Source organism: Cebus imitator, unplaced genomic scaffold (assembly GCF_001604975.1).
Source record: "Cebus imitator isolate Cc_AM_T3 unplaced genomic scaffold, Cebus_imitator-1.0 Scaffold546, whole genome shotgun sequence".
Classification (NCBI taxonomy): Eukaryota; Metazoa; Chordata; class Mammalia; order Primates; family Cebidae; genus Cebus; species Cebus imitator.
In genome coordinates, this window is record NW_016107861.1 from 784,696 (window position 1) to 809,405 (window position 24,710).

Genomic DNA, 24,710 nt, shown 5'->3' on the forward strand with positions numbered 1-24,710 from the left:
AAAAAAAAAAAAAAAACCTTTAGTGGAGTAGTTTAAAAGTTACTCACATTGCAAATATGTTTGATCAATGTGAAAGAGGCACTTAAATAGTAAATATAGAAACACTATATGTGAATATTTACTACTGACTACTTTTCAGTTTTACTAAGTAAAAGCAGGTATAATTACTTACCTCTAAACCATTGATTTTTGTCATGAAATCTAAGAAATCTGTGTCAAATTCTGTCCTTCTTGGATCCAGAATGTCATATTGCTTTTTCTTAACCCCTTGGTATATATTTCGGAATTTTATTGCCATAATATCTATTCCTTCTATGGTAGAATTACTCAAGGATGAATATGTTTGCACAACAGTTATCATTTCTGTAATCTTAAAAAGAGAAAAGTTATTTTGTCTTTTTAAGTGAAACAGTAGGAAACTTCCTACTTACTTCTTCCTAAGAAATAAGTTCTTAATGAATCATTGATTTAAAACACAAACCATTAAACAGGACCTAGAATAATCTAGCTAAAACCAAACAGAGGAGATAAAACAGAAAACAAATCTCTGTCACCCATCATTATTACTCTTAGACTAAGTTCTATCATATCCAGAGGAAGTTCATCACCTTTTTCAGTTTAATCACCTTGTCTTTCAAGGGTAGTAGGGAACTTGATGAAATAGCTTCATCCTGTGGTCTCTTGAGGATTTTCTGAAAATCATTTCACTGGATTACTGGACTCAACAGCTCTACCATTCTTTTTGGCCCTCACTATAGTTCTGATACTAACATTAGCATATATCCATTTGTGTTCCCTCTTTGACACCTGTGTTCAGGTAAAAGCCTAGACCAAGAAGCCTGAATAATGGCAGCAATTATTCCTGACCCCTAGAGAGACCTGGGAAACCCTCACAATGGACTTTATTTCAGCAACCTACCACTTACTTCACCAAAACAAACAAATAAAAAACTCCTGTCCACAGGCTACTCCTTCCTTAATCTTCATCAGTGAGTCCCCATTTTCACTTCTGCTCCAGAGAACAATACTCAGGGCTCTACAGTGCTGACCCCTTTGTCCAGTGGCCAGAAAGGGAACAAACATGTTTTCAGAGAATCTTCCAAATACCACACACACCGTCGTGAAGATGACACTACAGATCCACCTACACAGCCAGCAGAATTCCCATCGATCCCTGTGTATGGCAACCCAGAAGAACTATTTTGAAAGCAACTGTTGCTCTTACTCCACTATTTCCATATACTTCCAAAAACTATTATCATCCTAGAAGCCTCTCTAAACCTAAAGGAAATATGGGCCCCTGGGATTTACAGCATGCTGCTCACGCTCTATATAAACACAGGAACGATCTGGGTCTCCTCCTAACACATATGCTCCACTCACCTACTTTTAAAAGCAAAAGCAAACTACTGTTGGCTTGCTCTGTGGTTCTAACCTGCTACGACTGTTTCCTTTACCCCTTAACTCACTACTCTACCACCTGGCTCCAACAGCCAGAGACTAGGACAAAATTCCTGTCACTAGCACGTCCTCTATTTTGTTGATGGGTTGGATGAGGGGTCATCTGAGGCAGACATGGTGGTCAGTCTCATGCTTGCCCTTCAAACTTAGCCAGTGTATCCTCTACCCCCATAACACATAGAGCAACATAAAGCCAGTTGTGGGAATCCACCAAGACCATGCTCCTGCTAGTTCGCTGGCCCTGGATCTTTCAATATCTCTATCAATTTTCAATCCCTCAGTTTACCACCAATTTATAGTCTCTCCTCCGGCTCACTAACCTTGTACGCTTTCCAGTTCTTGACTTGCTGTGATCCCTCATCTCAGCGTCACCATAAGTGAAGAACCTACCGCATCTATTTGCTCCAGATCCTCAAATCTCCCCCAGCAATAACAGCTCTCCACCTTTTCTCTTCTCTCCACAAATGTTCAGAATGAGAAGAAAACAAAACTGAAGGTAGGGCTCTTGGAAACACCAGTATTCACCAAAATTTACATGGCAGGAAGAGGAAGAAGCAAAGAGTATTGCACACATTTAATTCTGGCTCTTTAGGACTCAATGCACCATCAAGTCTCTACCTACTATAAAAAGGTGTGTTTCAGGCATCCTAACACTGGCACACTAGAACCTTCTTCACTTACTCCTCAAAGGACCCCAACATGTCTGTCTAACTCTGAAATCTTAGCTCTCCAACCCCAGCCTCAGCCTTGTCTGCCCTTTGACTTTGTCACTTGGTCATGCCGACTTTGAATCTCAGCTTTCCATAATAAGCTGTGACGTAGTGCACCCTTCTGGCTCTCCTCTTCATCTATGTAAGAGTTCACAAGGGTAGTCAAACAGTGGCCCCTTCTGTACCCCATTCATCAGAGGAAGCCCAAATAGGCAGCTCAGTAGCCACCTCTTGTGGATTATGTAAAATCCTGGACATACTTCAGTGTTAAGTTTGACAGCCCCACCTTTGAGAGCCTGGACACCAATACGCACCAATTATCCAATGAAATAGATGCCAGTAGATCAAGGGGTTCTTAGTACGGAAGACTTGAGATAACCTAGTAATCAGGCTGCGTTTCAGGTAAGGCCTCTAGGGGGTGCTATCTTAGCTCTGGTTGCCAAATATTTGTGGCTTAAATTGTATTCTTCAAACCAAAGGCAGGGCTTCTCCAGAGACCAGAGTGGGTGCAGCTAATGCAGCTGGTCACTACAGTCCACTTCCTCTAGGGTCAGAGAAATTCCTGGGCTGCTATTTCACAGATGGATGACCGTTCTACTCAGCATTAGACTCACCCCCAAAGATCTTTACCACTAACAAGGTAACCACTAAAGTTTAGTCCTGAAACTACCAATTTCAAAATGGCACCCAAGTTGGCAAGGGTTCTGGCTCCTAGAAAATAAGGGTAACTGAGACCCACCTCCAGATCTATGCTCTAGTGGAGTCAGAACATTAAGCATCTTTGTCCTGACCAATGTGGCCTATTTATTAATTTGACTTGTGCTAATAGCCTTCTAATTAAACATTTGACCCCCCAAAAAAAATCCCTATTGGCTGAGCACAGTGACTCATGCCTGTAATTCCAGCACTTTGGGAAGTCAAAGCAGGAGGATTGCTTGAGGCCAGGAGTTCAAGACCAGCTCATCAACATAGCAAGACCCCATCTCTTTCAGAAAAAAAAAAAAAAAGTTTAATTAGCCAGGCCTGGTGGTACATGCCTGTAGTCCCAGTTACTCAGGGGGCTGAGGAGTTCACGGCTACAGTGAGCTATGATCATGCCACTAAACACCAGCCTGAGTAATACAACAAGACCTCATCTCAATTTTTTTAATTTAAAAAATAAAAATAAAATGTTAAAAAAAAATCTATTGCTCGTAAAACAGCCCCATACAATAATTTTTTAGATATGACATCAGAAACACAGGAAAACAAAATAAAAATGTGATAAATTGAACTTCATTAAAATTTAAAACCATTGTACTTCAAAGGACACCATCAAGAAAGTGAAAAGATAACCCAAAAATAAGAGAAAATACTTGTAAATCATATATCTAATAAGGAAGTTATACCCAGAATATATAAAGAACTCCTACAACTCAACAACAAAAAGACAAATAACTCAGTTAAATATATACAAAGAATTTGAATAGATGTTTTTTCAAAGAAGATATACAAATGGGCAATAGCACATGAAAAGATGCTCCACATCATTAGCCATCAGGGAAATGCAAATCAAAACCTTAACGAGATACCACTTCACACCCAGTAGTATGGCTAAATTCAAAACAACAGGTAATAACAAGTGTTGGCAAGTATGTGAAGAAATCATAAACCTCATATTTTGCTGATTAGAATGTAAAATGATGTAGCTACTCTGATAAATAGGGTTATCATCAAAAAGTTAAACATGGAGTTGCCATATGACCCAGCAATTCTGCTGCATATATACCCAAGAGAAATGACAACATATGCCCACACAAACTCTTGTACACAAACATTCATTGCAACATTATTCATAATATCCAAAAAGAGGAAACAATCCTAATGTCCATCAACTGATGAGTAGAAAAATAAACTGTGATAGTATCCATGCAATGGAATATTATCCAATGATGAATGGAATGAAGTTCTGAAAAATGGTATAACATAGATGAGCTTTGAAAACATTATGCTAAGTGAAAGTAGCCACAAAAGACCACATATTGTATGATTCCGTTTATATAAAGTGTCCAGAATAAGCACATCTATAGAGACATAAAGTAGATCAGTGGTTGCTTAAAACTGGGGAGAGGAGAGAATGGGGTATGACTGCTAATGGGCGTAGGGTTTCTTTTAGTGGGAATGAAAATGTTCTAAAATTAGATTGTGGTAGGGATTGCACAGCCCTGTGAATATACTAGAAAATACTGACTTGTACACTTTAAGTGGGTAAATAGTATAGTATGTGGATTATGTCTCAGTAAAGCTGTTAAAGAAACAAATAAAAAAAAAAAAACAGCATCAAAGAAGTATGTATGAAGAACTCCAGTCAGAAACTTGGTTCTCTTCATTACCCATACTTTCCTGTCCTGGCTGGACCAGAAAGTTACTAATAAAAATAGGCTTCCAAACATGTCTAGGAAATGCTCTTCAACCTATGTAATGCCCTGCACTACTTTTCAACAAATGATGAACAAGATTCTAAATACTAGCAGGATCCAAGGAACTGACGAAGTTGGGGGAGGAATACCTAGATGATATCTTTATAGACTTGTCAAAGGATGACTCCAAGAAGTCTCCGGTATGGGCTGGGCCTATCTCCCCAAAAAAAAATCACTCCTTCCCAACCAGTCCTAATAAAGGAATCAAACCCACGTCTGTCCAACAAAGCTATCACCCACACAATATTTATATATACACCACATACACTGGCTCAGAAAGAGGATGTGCTTATACATCCAGATATTCTACAACTACTGAGTTCCACCAGGCATTGCAGGTATTTCATCTCATACTTTTTCTCAGCCTAATATAATGGTTAAGAGCAGAGCCTTTTAAGTTCAAGTTCCATAGGTAGAGGTAAATTGAGGTCTTGAGAGACGTGAAAGTTGGCCATACCTTTTGTGTTATTGGCAGAAGGCAGTAACCAGGAATGTAAAAAATTAGTTATAATAAAATGCAGTGATCTGTGAGTAATATCAGATGACTCATAACAATAGTGACGCAAGAGATCAGGAACGATAATTCTCAGTGGTACTATATAAAGTACAAAAACACCGAAAAGGTGTGGTGTGGAGTAGGGTACTATGATTGCATAATGCTTACCTTCTCCAGTCTTTTACAAAAAGCTTCAAATTTTCCAAATATATACATTTCTGAAACTTCAAAAGATTTTTCCCCTGAGGAGTCTAAAATCTGTCTCCTTGTTTTGTGAAAAGATGTCTGATATTCCTTAAACAGAAAAATGCAGTCCTACGAGAAAAGTAAAAGAAGCAGGGACAAAAAGGTGAGACATTTGTTCAGGAACTGAAAATTCAAAAACTCTACCATTACACAGAACTGATCAAACTGTGAAAATCTGTACAGTTTTTTTAAATTTATAACGTATTTTCATCCTCATTTTAACCTCACTTTTCTTCATCCTCTCTGTTTTCCTTTAAATCTTATCCTACATCAAAGCATACCATATACTGTTTTGTTTTATTTTGTTTTGTTTTGCTTTGTTTTTTTTGAGATGGAGTCTCGGTCTGTCACCCAGGCTGGAGTGCAGTAGCATGATCTCAGCTCATTGCAACCTCCGCCTCCCGTGTTCAAGCGATTCTCCTTCCTCAGCCTCCCCAGTAGCTGGGACTACAGACGTACGCCGCCACGCCCATCTAATTTTCTGTATTTTTAGTAGAGAAGGAATTTCACCATGTTGGGCAGTATGGGCTTGATCTCCTGACCTTGTGATCTGCCCGCCTCAGCCTCCCAAAGTGCTGGGATTACAGGCGTGAGCCACCACGCTTGGCCTACTATTTGTTTTTACATTTTCATGACTAATTAGAACTCCCAAGAGGTCCAGAAATAATCTATCAAGACACCTCTGTTCGGTTTGCATCCATCTTTGAATCAGCATTCTTTATGCACAGGTATATAGAATATGAAGTTTCTGTCATACAGAGCTATCATCTGACAATCATTTTGCCCAAAGAAGATCCTGAATTCTTTGATGAGTACATTGCTGAAATCCAAATATTTGACTACAGATGTACTATACTGGTCTGGTTTATGAATGTAATAGAATTTAAAAAGAGAATATAGTTACTGGGCACAGTAGGAATTAACTATCATGTCAAGCTAACATTTCCTAAACACCAAATCTTTTTTTTAATGTTAAACTTTTTTGAAACCATCAATCAATAGCCAGTCAAATGGTTCTGACTCTTCTGCCTCTCTCTTGCCCATATAAGGAGACTTAAACATTGGGCTCACTTGGGTAATTCCCATATCAGCTGATCAGCACTTTCATTCCATCTGCAACCTTAATTACCCCTTGCCATATGTAACCTATGGATAGGTTCTAAGGATAAGCACACAGACATCTTTGGGGACCATTATTCTGCCCACCGTAGCCACTAAATCAGAATTTCTGCAAGTGGGACCCAGAAATCTATGTTTTTTCTCCTATAGTAATTCCTATAAATATTCAGATTTGAGAATAACCGGTCTCATTCCCTCCTCTACAAAACAATTATAATTGCTCTCTTTGTGGGCCCTGATTATTTTTCACTCATTCAACAAAAATGAGTTGGCTCTGAATAACAGTTGTTCTCAGATAAGATTCTGAATAACAATTCTCATTGTTTCCTCCAACTCATCCAAAAACTATTCCTAGAAAGTACACACTGAACGTTTTCTGAAAACATTTCAGATGTAATAAAAACATTGAACTAGAATTCAGAAAACCAAGCTCCCATTTCTAATTCAGTCAGTAAATGGCTAGTAATCTTGAGGATCTTAAAAGAATAATGAGACTACATTGCTAAATTCTATGTAAACAGTGATGGTTCCTGACAATTGGCAAATCTGGGGTAATTTCTGACTCCTATTTCCAAAAATAACAAGAGAAACTATAGAGGAAAACATGGAATCCTGCAATTAATAATAAAAACAACAGACATAAGAGACTCATTCAAAACAAGTTGTTTTGACTCTGGGAATGAGGGGAGCAAGAATGATTAGGAAAACAGAAAGAAGATAAATAATATTCATAAATAAGGGGACATGTTATAGAGTAAGACAAAGGTTAGTAAGAGAATATTATGAATATTTAGTCAATAAATTACAAATTTTAGAAAAATTGGGGAAATTCCCCAAGAATATCAACTTAAAAAAACTGACTCAAAGAAAAAGAAAATATAGTCAAATAGTTTTTTTAAATAAACAGGCTAGGTGTGATGGCTTATGACTGTAATCCCAACACTTTGGGAGGTCAAGGCAGGATGATTGCTTAAGCTCAGAAGTTTGGAACCACCTGAGCAGCACAGCAAAACCTTGTCTCTACAAAAATGCAAAAATTACTTGGGTGTGGTGGCATGCACCTGTGGTCCTAGCTACTTAGGAGGCAGAGGTGGAGGATCTCTTGACCCCAGGACGTCAAGCATGCAGTGAGCTTGATCATGCTACTGCACTAGAGCCTGGGTGACAGAGTGAGACTTGGTCTCAAAACAAACAAGCAAAATAAATAAACAGGAGTATATATGCAAAGCATATATATGGTAATGAATTAATATCCAGAATATATAAAGAAATCCTACAACTTAATAACAAAAAAAAAAATTCAAAATGGATAAAGGACCTGAGTAAATATTTCTCCAGAGATATACAAAGGGCCAATAAGTATATGAAATGATGCTCAGCCATCCCTAGCCACTAGAGAAATGAAAATTAAAACAACAAGGAGACATCACTTCACTCCATACACATTAGGATGGCTTTTGTCAAAATGATAGAAAATAAAAAGTGTTGGCAAGGAAACAAAGAAATGTAAAATGGTACAGCCACTGTGGTAAACTGTTTGGCAGGAACTCAAAAAGTTAAACATAGAATTACCATACGACCCAAAAATTTCCCTTCTAGGTATACACCCAGCAGAATTGAAAGCAGGGACTCAAACAGATATTTACCCACCAGTGTTCATAGCCACATTATTCACAATAGCCAAAAGGTAGTAACAAACCAAATGTGCATCAGCAGAGGAATGGATAAAAATATATGGGCTATGCAAACAATGGAATATTACTCAGCCACGAAATGGAATGAAATTCTGATACATGCTACAACATAGATGAAAATATTATGCTAAGTGAAATAAACCAGACAAAAAAGAACAAATATTGTTTAATTCCACTTATATGAGGTACTTAGGCAAATTCATAAAGACAATCAATACAAGTCACTAGGGGCTGGGGCAGAGAGTTTGAGGAATTTTTTTTTTTTTTTTGAGACAGAGTTTTGCTCTTTGTCGCCCAGGCTGGAGTGCAATGATGTAATCTCGGCTCCCTGCAACCTCTGCCTCCCAGATTCAAGCGATTCTCCTGCCTCAGCCTCCTGAGTAGCTGGGACTATAGGCACCCGCCACCACACCCAGCTAATATTTGTATTTTTAGTAAAGACAGGATTTCACCATGTGGCCCAGGCTGGTCTCGAACTCCTAACCTCAGGTGATCCTGCCCACCTCAGCCTTCCAAAGTGTTGGAATTACAGGTATGAGCCATCTCGCCCAGCCTGAGTTTAGGAAATTATTTAATGGCTACAGAGTTTCAGTTTAGAATGATGAAAAAGTTCTGAAATGGACAGCAGTGATGGCTGCAAAACAATGTGAATGTATTTAATGCTACTGAACTGTATGGTTTAAATGGTAAATTTTATGCTATTTTTATCATAATTAAAAATGTTTAATTATAAAAAAAGAGAAGCAAGAAATTAAAAATCTTCTCACAAAGAATACATCAACTCTACATGAATAACAGATGAGTTCTATCAGACTTGCTTTTTGTTCAGTATTTCATTTATTTTTTTCCAGCTTTATTGAGGCATAATTGACAAAAATTTGCATATATTTAAGGTACACAACATGATGTTTTGAAAGATGTATACATTGTGAAATATTTACCAAAATCAAGCTAACTAGCATATCCTCAGCTCACATAGTTACTTTGTGGGGTGGAGGGTGTGAGAACACTTAAGATCTACTGTCTTAGCAAATGTCAAGTATACAATACATGGTGCATGCCTGTAGTCTCAGCTACTAGGGAGGCGGAGGTGGGAGGATGGCTTGAGCCCAGGAGGTGGAGGTTGCATTGAGCTGAGATGGCATCACTGCACTCCAGCCTGGGAAATAGAGGCAGACCTTGTCTCAAAAAACAAAAACAAAACAGTGCTGTGAATTATAGTTACCATACAGTACACTAGATCTCCAGAATTTATTTATCCTGCCTAACTGAAAATTTGTACTCTTTCACCAACATCTCATCATTGTGCCATCCCTCCCCAGCCCTGGTAACCACCATTCTACTCTCTGCTTCTAAGAATTTGACTTTTTTAGATTCCACATGTAAGTTTTAAAATGCAGTATTTGGCTTTCTGTTTCTGGCTTATTTCACTTAGCATAATGAAATAAAGGACAGCCACGTTGTCAAAAATGACAATATTTCCTTCTTTGTAAAGACTGATTAATATTCCATTATATATGTATCCATACACACACATACAAACACATACATATACACATACATACCCTGTATACCACATTTTCTTTATCCATTCATGTGTCAACAGGCACTTAGTTTGCTTCCATATCCTGGCTATTGTGAATAATGCTGCAATGAATGTGAGAATGTAGGTATCTCTTTGAGATAGTTATATCATTTTCTTTAAATATTTACCCAGAAATGAGATTGCTGGATCATATGGTAGTTCTATTTTTAATTTTGGGGGGAGCCTCTATACCGTGTTTTATAATGGCTACAGTAATTTACATTCCCACCAACAGCATGCACATCCTGACTACCAACACTTGTTATCATTTGTCTTTTTTTTTGTAGTAGGCATTCTAACAGGTGTGAGCTGAACTTCAGTGGTTTTAAATTTGCAAAGCTAGAGGCATCACACTGCTTGATTTTATACTGTAGTAATCAAAACAGTACAGTACTGACATTAAAAACAGATACATAGACCAATGAAACAGAATAGAGAACCCAGAAATAAATCCATGCATTATGGTCAATTTGTCTTTGACAAAAGTACCAAGAACACACAATGAGGAAAGGGGAGTCTCTTCAATAACGGTCTTGGGAAAACCGGATATCCACATGCAAAATAATAAAATTGGACCCTCATTTCACATGACATGCAAAAGTCAACTTAAAGTGGATTAAAGATGTAAAGATAAGACCTGAAACTGTAAAATTACTAGAAGAAAATGTCAGGGAAAAGCTACTTGGCAATAATTTTTGTGAATGTAACCCCAAAAGTACAGGCAACAAAAGCAAAAATAACAAATGAGATTGTATATTGGAAGACAGTATTTGCAAACCATATATCCAGTAAGAGTTTTATTCTCAAAATATGTAAGGAACTCAAACAACTCAATAGGAAGAAAATAAATAACCTGATTTTAAAATAGGCAAGTGAGGCCGAGCACAGTGGCTCACGCCTGTAATACCAGAACTTTGGGAGGCCGAGGTGAGAGGATCTCTTGAGGTCAGGAGTTCAAGACCAGCCCGGCCAATATGGTGAAACACTGTTTCTACTAAAAATACAAAAATTAGCTGAGTGTGATGGCAGACGTCTGTAATCCCAGCTACTCAGGAGGCTTGAACCTGAGAGGTGGAGTTTGCAGTGAGCCAAGATTGCACCCCTGCACTCCAGCCTAGACAACAGAGCCAGACTTCCATCTCCAAAAAAATTATTTTTACATGGGTAAAGGAACTGAAAAGACATTTCTCAAAAGAAAACATACAATGTTTTCTTGTATGTCCAGGAGGCATTCCAGCATCTCCAATTGTCAGTTTTATTTTTTAAGTTCACACGTGACAAAGACGGTCAGTAAGTCATTTCTCAGCTCCATTTGCATTCAGCAGTTATTCCTGGGCATTTCATTGCCTTTACCATCTCAACAACTTCCTTGTATCATTTTTGAGGTCCTCTTTTGTCCTGCCAACCACTGCTCCCTCTATTTTTCCTCATGTTTCAGGTGCATTTGAAGGAGACCTACTTCATGTACTTGAGGGACTATTCCATGTTCTTTTAAAAATTATCCACAATCTTTTTGTCATTCTTTTTTTATGAGGGTCAAGTTTTTGGAGGCTCAATTTTCTTTGCCAGTAAGTTCTCTTGACTCCAAAAAAAGAATGTACGCCCATATAATTGGTAATAATTTCCCATATTGAATTTGTTCAAGCAGGAAAGGGGCTTATGGTTTTAATTAGTAACTGAAAACCAATCCTCTTCTGACTAATTTTTACTGCCATTTCCACCTTTGACAGTTGATTCCTCTGCATTCTTAGATGCTTGTTACACACAAGCCTCTCCCACTTCTTCGTCTTTCTCTGTTCTGATTGGCTCATTTATTTCTTCGCTTTTTACCAGAGCAACCATTCCTAGAGTTTTATAGATGAGGTATTTCACCCAAGTGCTGTAAACTTACTAGTTCAAACCTATCACAAAGTTTTTCCACTTCTTCCACCTTTTTAAGCTGCTCCACTTAGTGTCAGAAAAAGTGATTTCAGGTCTTCCTTGAATTTTGAAGGTTTGTCTTCCCCTTTTAATGACTCTTTTCTGGATATCTTTTTCCCTTCTTTGCCAGAAATGTTTGTTATTCAACTTCCTCTTCTTTCTCCTTAGCTATTCAGGCAGCTTCTAATTCAGCTTGTCTTTGTTTTTCTTTAGCCTCTTGCTTCTTCCATCTTGCTCCTTTCTTGACTTTCTCTTTTTTTTTTTATGTTGAGACAGAGTCTTGCTCTGTCACCCAAGCTGGAGTGCAGTGGCGTGATCACGGCTCACCTCACTGCAACCTCAGCCTCCCAAGTCGCTGGGACTATAGGTGCACACCAACACACCTGGCTAATTTTTTGTAGAGACAGGGTTTCATCATGTTGCCCATGCTGGTCTCAAACTCCTGGGCTCAAGCGATCCACTCGCCTTAGCCTCCCAAAATGCCGGAATCACAGGCATGCACCTGGCCTTGGCTTTTTCTTCTTTGAATTTTTTATCCTTGTATCACGGCTATGTGCATTATTTATCACTAATGTTCTTTTCAATTCATTTCTTCTTTCTTTCTTTGTGCTCTTGTTGCTCTGTTCTCCTTTCCAATCTCTCTCTTGTCATAATATTCTGTTTTTCTTCCATATTTAAATTTAAAAAACTGTCCAAGCATAAAAATTATACCAGAAGGAAGAAAATGATAAATTCATATCACCAGGTTTAGAAACTTTTTTTTTTGGACCATCTGTAATTATTTTTGAATAGTGGGAAAAACACTTCAAAGAAATTATCCCTTGCTTCACTTTTCGAAGGAACTGAGTTACCAAATTAAATGTATGATCTACACAGTTAAATGCTCCCCTTTTCACTGGGTCATACATTTTGTAATTTTCGTGATGCAAGTGAAGTTAATTGTTATCCCTTGCTTATATTGGTTCACTGGCTGCTTTCCCTGATGTTTTAAAGCCACTGCTTTATGAACTGCTTCAATCTGTCTCTGTGTAGCTTTGTATCTTACATGGCTAAGTCCAAGAACTGCATAATGATCCTGGTTCTTCCAGTCCTTGGGATCAACTGTTTTCAGCATGAGAAACACTAACTGCAATTCTTCCTCTGCTTATCCTCCAGTTCAGAGGTCAGAGCAAGGGTGATAACAGTGCCCTGTCCAGGATAGCGGTCAGCGCCAAGCCTGCAGGAATAGTGGTTTCCACCCTGGATAGAGAGCACTGGGGCAATTTTCAAATGTGGCCTCCCAGTTCAAGCCACATACCTTGGCTCTATGAAGACCAAGGAGCCTGCACACAGGGATGACCAATAACGACTTCCAGATGGAGCCTTCCTGCTGTGGCCATTTCTTTCAAACTTTCAAAAAACAGGCCACTTTAATTTTATACAGACTTTTTCACAAAATAGAAAACGGAGGAATACTTCCCCCTACCCTCCATTCATTCTGAGACATTGATGCCATAAACACAGACAAGGTCAGTATGAGTAACAAAAATTACATGCTCTCTCCCTACCAATACAGCTTCCTAAATCCTAAACAAAATTGTAGCAAACTGAACTTGAGGGTTTTAAAAAAGATAATTACACCATGACCAAGTTGAATTTATCCCAGAAATGTTAAGACACTTTTAGAAAGTCTAAAAATGTCATCTATCACATTAACAGACTGAGGAGCAAAATTCTATAAGCATCTCAATAAATATGTGCAGAAGAAAATTTTTCAAAGCCCATTCATAACTTAAAAAAATATCTGTTGGTACTAAACTAATCTGATCAAAGATATATTTAAAACTTACAAAAGCATCCAACTAAATGAGGGAAATGTTAGAAACATCGTCTTCTAAACCAGGATCAAAATTAGGATGCCAACTACCACCGTGTCTATTTAAGGATACATGGTAAGCCTAACCAAGGCAGAAAAAGGCAAAACAAAATTTAATTATAACAGGGGCTGGAATGAGATGTAAGGGCCGGAGCATATGAAATGGCATACAGGAATCTAACACAGGCAGCCATGTAGAATCTTCATCAGAATTAAATTATACCCTAAAAGAAGCACTAAATATAAAGAGAAATAGATAATAAGAATTGCATTCTTTTTCTATTCTCAACACTACTCAGTAGGAAGTTTTTCAGTTAACGTATTTTGTGAATAAACAAAGTAAAATTGGGCAGGATGGGAAAAGATTTAGTTTATGAGAATAAAGGTACTTCTACAAACCTGAATTTTCTTTAGCACAACTGGTGTTTCCTGATCCCATACATGATTTAATCCTCCATCGGTAATATATGCTTTACATGCTGTCACCATCTGATTAGTTACCTAAAATAAATATAGGTACAAAATAATTATATGTAAAAAAAGAAATAACATTTATGTAAAAATTTCAAATCACAAGCATAAAAATATGATAAAGAATAAACTTATGGGCCAAGTGCAGTGGCTCATGCCTGTAATCCCAGCACTTTGGAAGGTCAAGGTGGGAGGATCACTTGAGCCCAGGAGTTCAAGGCCAGCCTGGGAAAGAGAATGAGACTCTATCTTTAAAAATAAAAAATAATAAAAATAAAATTTAAAAATAACTAGAGAACTTGGAAATTGGAATTTTCAATGTCAAAATTTTAAAAGAAATTCTTTTGATGAACTGACCATCAACTGGTACAAAAATGAAGAGCAAATGAATGAGCCAGAAGAGGGCAAAGATGGAAGAAAACAATTAAAAGAAATGGAAGTTAGATTCAAGGGAAGAGAATAAATTGAATGGGTAGGTGAGTTAGTCCATTTACATTGCTATCAAGGAATACCTGAGAATGGGTAATTTATAAAGAAAAGAGGCTTATTTGGCTCACAGCTCTGTAGGCTGTACACGAAGCCTAGAACCGGCATCTACTTCTGATGCCAGCCCCAGAAAGCTTACAGTCATGGTTGAAGGCAAAGTGGGAACTCCTATGAAAGCAAGCAAAAGAGAGATGCCAGGATCTTTTAAACAATCAGCTGTCACATGAACTCATTACCACAAGGAGGGCACCAAACCATTCATGAGGGATCCACCCCCATGACCCAGACACTTCCTGCCAGCCCCCAACTCCAACGCTGAGTATCACATTTCAACATGAGATTTGGAAGGGGACAAATACCCAAACCATATCAGTGAGCTAAGAATAATCCAAGGCAAAAGAGGAATGTTTCCCACGAATAAAGAGAAAGGAAATTCTTTGGATTGGGACAACTAAGCAAGTGTAGAACAAGATAAATGTTTAAAAAAAAAAAAAAAGGTTGAGATTTTAGAAATTCAAAGATAAAAAAAAAATCCGAAAAACTTCCTAGGAGAATAAAACCAGTTACCTACAAAGGAAACAAGAATCAGATTAGCACCAAGCTTCTCATCAACAATATTGTATACTAGACAATGATTGAGCAATATCTTCAACATCCCAGGAAAAATGATGTTGAATTTAAAATCCAACTCACAGTAGCATTTGAGTGATCAGGCAAAATGAAAATGATTTTCAGACATGTAGAAATTCAGGAAGTTCACCAGCCCGAAACCCTCCCTGAAAGAATTTTTTTTGCCAAAAGAAATAATGAATCTAAGAAAGAGAAAGATGTGGGAATTACAAAACAGTGGTGATAAATTAACTAGCAATATTTGGATTTTAGTCTGAATACTTGTTCATTCACAATGTTGAAAACAATGTTAACAATAATGTGGAACCGTTAAAGAAAAAATTATTCAGCGATACTTGCACAGCAAGGGACTTTATTCAGGACCATTGTGATAGGTGTAGGCACCACTGCAATGGGATCTTGCAGCAGCAAAGAGAGATGGGGCTCAACTGTGAACACAGCATGGGCAAGTAGGGATGTATAGCCAAGGGGCAGGACGGGGATTAGCGGGTGGAAAATTATTAAGAGGAAACATCGGAGGTAAGGAGGGTTTTGGCTAAAGTGACCTACAGGATTCTTGCTGAAGATAGGCCAAAGTGATCAGACAACACCTGGGGGATTGACGGGGTTGAAAACCTGATCAGATATCTAGAGTCATCAAGAATGGGGGGTTCTTGCTTAACTGGCTTAGCAGGGTTCTTTGCTCAAACTAGATTTTACTAGAAAGTGAACAGATGGGCCTCCCAGAAGATTCAGAAGCCAAGCAAAGAATCTTCATCAGAACTAAAACTGATCTCAATACAGGTATTGATCGACTTACGACCTATGCAACTTACGACCATTCGACTTTACGACCATAATCGCTAGCCAAGACTGCTCTGCGTCTGGCAGCGCAAACGTTGCCCAGCTGGGCGTACAACAGTGCGGATCAGCTTCCAGCAGCACCACTATCTCCGCGTGCATATAGCCTACTCAACTTACGACCAAATCATGTTACAACCGGTCTGTCGGAACCAATGGTGGTTGTAAGTCGAGCACTAGCTGTATGGGACATATATGGCAAGAATGAGAGAGTCAGGTAAAGAGGAAGGATTCTGAGAGTCTTGTCTTATTTAGGACACAGTGATCAAACCTATACTTTGCTTTATTTAAAAAGTTAAAACGTGACTGTGACTTTAGATATTTAGTTATGCTTGAATAATTTACAAATAAATTCTGTTCATGTGGGTGTTGTGTGTGTGTGTGTGTGTGTTTGTGTGTGTTTAGACAGGGTCTTACTCTCTTACCAGACTGAAATGCCATGGTATGATCACAGCTCACCAAATTCTTGAACTCCCAGGCTCAAGGGATCCTCCTGCCTCAGACTCTGGAATAGCTGGGACTACAGGCATATACCACCACGCCCAGCTAACATTTAAAAAATTTTTTGTAGAGTCAGGGTCTCACTATGTTGCCCAGGCTGGTCTCAAACTCATGAGCTCCAGCAATTCTCCCACCTCGGCCTCCCAAAGCGCTGGGATTACAGCCTGAGCCACCATGCCTGGCCTCATGTGTGGCTTGAGTATATCTTCAAATTATTTTAAATAATTAGCCATGTGGTGCTACACAGGAAGAGTTTACACCAACTGTAGTGCTGATGGGAATAGCTAAAGAAGCACTGTTAATAGTAGACACACTCCTATCTCTTGGGAATCAAACTATTTGAAATGAATAAATTAGAAAACCATCAGGCACATTTTCTTTAAGTATTGGGCCTTACATATGATAAATAGAAAAGTACCAGTCACTCCCTTCAATTAAGTACTACTGAGTCCAATCAACACCTTTCTCTTCTTGCCCACTAGAAGTATTAAAACTCTAAGAGGCACTCAGGCTTCCCAATTCCCTTCCTAGAGCTCAGAAGGAAAGTCTTAACTTTTTCACAGGATGACATGTAATTTCCTCCCATAGAAACTTACCTTAATAAACAATGAGGTCATTCTCTCTGAGGTATTATAATACTTTGACACACCGTGAATCATTCTGATGGCGTTAATCAAATTTTGTATCCCATGTGCCATGGAAACCTAACATTGAAACACATTAAGTGAATTCCATCGTATGCTTATAGGTTTAATAACCAATAGTCTATAGTACTCACAACTCTAAATGTACACAAAATAGTAGAGCATTTTTATCTTAAAGTCAAATTTTACTAAATCCAGTATTCTAGACTAGACCCTGGAACAGAAAATAGGACATTAGTTTTGACAAACAAAGATAATACAAGATGTTAACAGGAGAAACTGGTTGAGGAGAATTCTGCACTATCATTGCAACTTTTCTGTAAATCTGAACTTAAAAGTTTATCTAAAAATTAAATTTTGGAGGTGAGAGCAATTTTAAGGTTAATAGTTTATTCTGCTCTTTTTTAAAGATGAAGAAACTGATACCTTGAGGGGTAAATTGACTTACTTATGGTCAGAAGCCTAGCTAAAATAGAAATCAGACTAGCATTCATTTTCTTTCATGGAATTCGGTTCACCTTTTAGCAATCCTACTAAGTGCCAGTAGGTTCTGAAGATATTGGGAGAAATCCAAACCTATTCCGGAGTAGCTCACAGCAGAGCGGAAGAGATAAACACAAACAAGTAAAACAAGTAGGACAAGGTAGAGCAAAGCATAACAATTACAACAAGGATATAAAACAATCACTAACGTAAACTGAATGCCTACTATACTCTAGGCTTTAGGCTAAACGCATTAGCATATTATCCTGACATATGCTGACAACAACCATTTAAGGTAGGTTTGATTACAGCAGATATAAAACATCACTGATTGTAAGACTGCACCGTTGTTTCCTGTGCTATTGAGGAAGAAAAAAGACATCCAAGGTGAGGAATGTAACTCCTCCATACTACTAGACCACCAGTGGGCCCTCCCTGTTAAGGTAAACATGAAATAAACCAACCTTGGAGAAAAAGAGAGAAATAAAATTGACATGCTAGTAGGAGAACGAAGAAAACCAAACTTCTTTGAGAATGTATGCACAGGTACTCAACGGCAGTCTGAATTCATGAATGATACCAAAATCAAAAACAAACAAACAAGCCAACAAAAACACCCTCATGGAGAGAACTAATAATTTAAGGTAATATCAAGTCACATCCGCAATGATTCATTAAACCTGACTGACTAAAGTATGTCCTTAGTTCAGAGACATTAAAATGTGAAAAAATGTCAGGATCTATAAAATAAAGCATTATCATTATTCCCATTTTGCCAATGAGAAAACAGAGAGGTAGAGAAGTTAAGTCCCTTGCCTAAGACCCAACAGCTATAAGTTATGTAGCGGAGATTCTGAGACCCTGCTTGTAACCATAATGCAAATCACTATGGAAGAACAGATAAAGCCAATGGCATCCTTGTCTTCAAGGAACTTTCCTTTTAATTGATGGGACAAGATAAAATATATAAAACGTCTTTTTAATGGTGATATAAGAAATACAGCCAAGAAAAACAACTACTGATTAGTGTATGATATGTCCTAGGTGTGCGGTGTAACTATGCAATAATTAAATCAATTTTATGTGGCTTATGGAAATTAACATAATTACTTTATAGCTAATGTTGTATGTCAGAATTTATATTATATATGGTATTTGTAGATCAAAAATATCCTAATAAAAATCTGCCTAGAAGGAGTCCCTTTCACCCTTGCTAAGTCATGTCTACAAAGGACCACTAAACTCCAATAAAGAGGGTTCAGGGATGGCATCAAATGGGTCCTTCAGAAAAATGTCCTTCACCTGAACTTTAAACATCATTATTTATAATAGTAGCTCCTTGAGTGCACTCTTCTTGTCCATCTATATATAATAGTAAGCTATGCCTAAAGCACAATACCAGGGTGATTTAAAAAAAAATGAAACTTACATAAACTTAAGAGTCAGAAATGGAAGCACAAATCCCCTGCACTTTTCCTACCCAAATGACAGTTATAAACTAAACAACAATTGCTGGTTACTTTTAACCAGAATAAAGAAATGAGGGGGAAAAAGGGAATTTTTGAAAGTACAGATATAGTGGGTGTATGAGTGGGAAGCAATTATATGACTCGATACTATTAGCACTTCTGTCATTTCTAAAGGTAATGCTTGAAACCTTCCTACGTAAGAGAATATAAAAAGCTCAACGACAACAAAATAACAATAATAAGGCACATCCATGGTTAGGGTAATTGAACAAAGTTTTTAAAAATTACTAGGATGTAAAAAACATCAGAACTAAATGATTTTTAAATTATATGAATTAAAACAAGTCTTTTGAATCAAGAAGTTGAAATCAGTATTCCTTAAAATTTGGAGTCTTGATAGCAATATTCTATCTTTCTTTCCAGTTTACTTTTTATGATAAAAAGCTTTAAATATATAGAAAAGTACAGTGAATAGTTTAATGACCAACTATTCTCATCACTAGATTTGACAAATGTGAACATTGTGCTGTATTCACGTCATCTATTATTTTTCACATCAAGAGCTACTTTTGGTAGCCTGGGAGTAGGCTTTAGGTATTATATGTATTTCATATTTGCATCTTAAAATCTGTGAGCAACCCAAAATGTTTGTGACATGTAATAATTTTAAACTTTCTTGGATAGAAATTTTCATTGCTCATATTGTAAAGTTGGGGAATTAAGCCATTGAGCTACCAAGTAAGCCAAGCAATGGCCCTATTTCTCCAGCACCATATACTTATGTGCACAGAAATACCTAAGAAATTATATAAATGTTCTTATATTAAACAAATTTTACAAACGTTCCCAACAGAAGTCCAGCTACTAGTAGTAGGGGTAAAAGTGAGAAGAATGAAGTAGAAGAAAGACATAATTCTGGGTGGGGAGGAAGGGAAAGAGGTGTGAGCTGAAAAATTTCCTGTTGTGTACTGGACTCACCACCTGGGTGACAGGATCCATACCCCAACCTCAGCATCATGTCATGTACCCATGTGACAAACCTGTACATGTACCCCTTGAATCTGAAATAAAGCTGTAATTTTTTTAGAAGTCGTAACTCTTTGCAACTAACACAGATAAGTTTTAAATAAAATCTAACACCTCTTTGTGGAATCAATTAAAAGATTCTTGCTTCTAAAGCCTTCCTGTCCTCTCTCATGGTACTCCCTGATGGATGATGGATTACTCATGGCAGTAAGAAATGCACTTGTCCAATACTCTCAACCAATATTTTCCCTCCCCTTCCAAATTAAACTTCTTGACTACCAATGCTCCCTTGGGATGTTTATGAACTGCCTCTACACCTCCTTGTTCTCCAAATCTAAGTGATATAGCCATAACCTCTTTCCTACTCCCTGCCTCTAGAAAGAAACCTGCACTGACCCAAGAAGGGTGGTCAACAAAACTATGCGGCCAGTGCTGCCACCTATATGGAAGATTTGACTACCTCTTCAAAAATTAGAATAGAGAATACTGAACAAAGATATCAGGCACAAATTAAATTAATTTGAAAGCACTGGGCCGAGCACGGTGGTTCATGCCTGTAATCCCAGCACTTTGGGAGGCTGAGGTGGGTGGATCACTTGAGGTCAGCAGTTTGAGACCAGCCTGGGCAACATGGTGAAACCTCGTCTCTACTAAAAATACAAAAGTTTGCCAGGCGAGGTAGCACGCACCTGTAATTCCAGCTACTCAGGAGGCTGAGTCAGGAGAATCGCTTGAACCCAGGAGGCGAAGGTTGCAGTGAGTGGATATCGCGCCACCGCCCTCCAGCCTGGGCGACAGAGAGAGAGTCCGTACCAGGGGTGGCGGGGAGAAGCATTTTAACTTAAAGAATACCTTGAAGAAGCAACGTGGTAAAGTGGAAAAATAATACAGCCCATAATGCTAGAGATAGCTAGATTCAAATTTGGTCCCACCACGGATCATTGTAGAAATGCTCAAACTCAGTTTCCTAATCTTTGAAATGAGGATTAATGTGCAGACAGAATGAAAACATTTGTAAAGCATGTACCACAATGCCTAAAACAAAAGGTCAAGGACTCTCAAGCCTGGAAACATCTTTAAAAATGCAGCTGTCTGGGCAGCCCTCCTGCCTATAAGTGATTTGCAAAAGAAGTAACACCCAGGCAAAATGGGGAAATATCGCCCTAAGTTCTCAACAAGTACTAGCTCCCTTGATTTCTCCTTCTGTTAAATAAAGGAGAGAGTCTTTTTAATTTTCATATTTTATATGAAATATTATGAAATACCAGATTATTAATTTGATGTTAATATAAACATTTAAAAAATAAAAGCAAATGGTAGTGCTAACATGTTCTTTAAAGGGTCTCTATGGAAATATAATGAGAAGAGTAGGCTAGAAATTAGAAGATGGGTTCTGTACTGCATCCCTGATTAGCTGAATGATGCTGGCAAAGTCACTACACCGTGATGAGTTTTGGCTTTCTAATCTGTAAACTGGGAATAGGCAGCCCCGAAGATAGCCCCAGTGATGCTCACCCACATGGTACTCACACCCTTGTATACTCCCCTACCTGCCCAGAGTGAACCAGACCCACTTGCTTCTAGCCAGTAGAGTACAATAGAAATAATGGGCTGTCACTTCAGAGATTGGGTTACAAAAAGAAGATGACTTCCAACTTGGGTGTTCTCTCACTCTCTTGCTCACTCTTGGATCACTCACCCCAAGGGAAGCAGGTTGCCAGGGGGGAGGCCCACGTGGCTAAAGACTGGGGCCTGCCAATAACCACATGAGCGAGCTAAGAAAAGGACTCTCCCCAGTCAGCCTCCCCCACTTCAGAAGGGACCACAGCCGCACTTAGCCGGTGGGCAACCTCATGAGAGACCTTGAAACAGAAGTACTTAGCTATGCCTTGCCCAGATTCCTGAGCCACAGAAACTCTGACATAATGAATGCTCATTGTTTGTTTTTTTATATATACTTTAAGTTCTGAGGTACATGTGCAGATCTTGCAGGATTGTTACATAGGTTTACCATGCCATGCTGGTTTGCTGTGTCCACCAACATTAGGTATTTCTCCTAATGTTATCCCTCCCCTATCTCTCCACCAAGCTATCCCTCCCCTAGCCCTCCACCCCACAATAGACCCCAGTGTGTGATGTTCCCCTCCTGGTGTCCATGTGTTCTCATTGTTCAACACCCACTTATGAGTGAGAACATGAGGTGTTTGGTTTTCTGTTCTTTTGTCAGTTTGCTGAGAATGATGGTTCCCAGATTCATCCATGAAAAAGGATGAGCTCATGTCCCTCATCCTTTTTTATGGCTACATAGTATTCCATGGTGTATATGTGCCACATTTTCTTTATTCAGTCTATCCTGATGGGCATTTGGGTTGGTTCTAAGTCATTGCTATTGTAAACAGTGCTGCAATTAACATACATGTGCATGTGTCTTTATAACAGAACAATTTATAATCCTTTGGGTATATACCCAGTAATGGGATTGCTGGGTCAAATAGAATTTCTATTTCTAAGTCCTTGAGGAATCACCACACTGTCTTTCACAATGGTTGCACTAATTTATGCTCTCACCAACAGTAAAAGCATTCCTATTTCTCCACATCCTCTCCAGCATCTGTTGTCTCCTGATTTTTTAATGATTGCCATTCTAACTGGCATGAGATGGTATCTCAATGTGGTTTTGATTTGCATTTTTCTAATGACCAGTGATGATGAGCATTTTTTCATGTTTGTTGACCGCATAAATGTCTGCTTTTGAAAAGTGCCTGTTCATATCCTTTGCCCACTTTTTGATGGAGTTGTTTTTTTCTTGTAAATCTGTTTTAGTTCTTTGTAGATTCTGGATATTAGCCCTTTGTCATATGCATAGCTTGCAAAAAATTTTTTCCCATCCTGTTGTTTGCTGGTTCACTCTAATGATTGCTTCTTTTGCTGTGCAGAAACTCTTAAGTTTAATTAGATCCCATTTGTCTATTTTGGCTTTTGTTGCTGTTGCTTTTGGTGTTTCAGTCATGAAGTCCTTGCCTATGCCTGTGTCCTGAATGGTTTTGCCTAGGTTTTCTTCTAGGGTTTTTATGGTGTTAGGTCTTATGTTTAAATCTTTAATCCATCAGGAGTTAATTTTTGTATAAGGTATAAGGAAGGGGTTCAGTTTCAGCTTTCTGCACATGGCTAGCCTAGCCAGTTTTCCTGACACCATTTATTAAACAGGGAGTCCTTTCCCCATTGCTTATTTTTGTCAGGTTTGTCAAAGATCAGGTGGTTGCAGATGTGTGGCATTACTTCCAAGGCCTCTGTTCTGTTCCATTGGTCTATATCTCTGTTTTGGTACCAGTACCATGCTGTTTTGATTACTGTAGCCTTGTAATATAGTTTAAAGTCAGGTAGTGTGATGCCTCCAGCTTTGTTCTTTTTGCTTAGGATTCTCTTGGCTATGTGGGCTCTCTTTTGGTTCCATATGAAGTATAAGGTGTTTTTGTCCAGTTCTGTGAAGAAGGTCAATGGTAGCTTGATGGGGTTAGCGTTGAATCTATAAATTACTTTGGGCAGTATGGCCATTTGCATGATATTGATTCTTCCTAACCATGTGAATGCTCATTGTTTTTAAGCCACTCAGTTCTGGGGTAATTTGTTAGGCAGCAAAGGATAAATAATATATTAATATTTGTCTTGCTTAATTCACAAATGAAGGCATACTAATGATATGCTACATATTTAAATATGGGTTAAAATATTAAATATAGTTTATCATTCTTTATAAATATATAATAGGAAAATATATATTTTAAGTAACTTTTGGCAGGATGTTTTCCCAAATATACACATATTAAAGATTTTTAATGCATTAATTATATGAGTCAATTTCTTGAATTGTACTTGTTTTTTATTTAGAGATGGGGTCTTGCTCTGTCACCCAGGCTGGAATGCAGTGGCAGAGCTCACTGCAACCTTGTGCTCCTGGGCTCATGCAATCCTTCCACCTCAGCCTTCTGAGTAGCTAGAATTACAGGTGCAAGCCAATGCACTCAGTTTAAAACTGTACTTTAAAGCATACTTACTAGGTCATGGTTATAGAGAGGCTGGCACACTTTTTCCAAAGTATATAAATATCTGACATTATCTTTTGATTCATTTGCTGTATCAGTGATTCTTGCATCCAAATCACGCCAATTCTAAGGAAAAAAATGTATAAGAATGCTATGAAACATCCAACTATATCAGTGTGCTAAAGTTTACTCAAGAAATTCAGTCTTCCCTAATCATTCATATACTAAAATAGTAGACATTCAAGTGTAATTAATATATATTTTTCTTACAATATTTAAGACAAAGTTATTGCAAGCACCTTAAATGATTTACTAAAACTGAAGACTCATTCTGTTTGTAATTAAAATCCTGTCTGTAGGCTTGAACTACACTTGCTTCTACCAGGAATGACTTTTCCAGGTTAATTATTTGTGGCATTATATTACTTTGGGTCTTCAAGAATTGGTCAAGTTATTAAGACAGAACATTATTTAAAAAAAAAAAAAAAAAAAAAAAAAAAAAAAAAAAAAACCCTACTAACAAAGTGAAGTCAATCTGAAATCAACACTTTCTTGTAAGTGATCATCAAATA

At 38.0% G+C, this 24,710-nt stretch overlaps 1 protein-coding gene across 1 annotated transcript in view; it reads right to left on the bottom strand.

Moving 5' to 3' along the window:
• Positions 1-24,710, bottom strand: part of DNAH8 (dynein axonemal heavy chain 8) — a 327,601-nt gene that overhangs the window by 275,395 nt on the left and 27,496 nt on the right. Inside the window, exons 9-13 of the mRNA XM_017515278.1 lie at positions 24,151-24,264; positions 17,070-17,177; positions 13,945-14,046; positions 5,295-5,441; positions 173-370 (exon numbers count right to left, since the gene is read on the bottom strand). Of these exons, the coding sequence (XP_017370767.1) occupies positions 173-370; positions 5,295-5,441; positions 13,945-14,046; positions 17,070-17,177; positions 24,151-24,264 (669 nt within the window). The remainder of the gene's footprint in view (positions 1-172; positions 371-5,294; positions 5,442-13,944; positions 14,047-17,069; positions 17,178-24,150; positions 24,265-24,710) is intronic.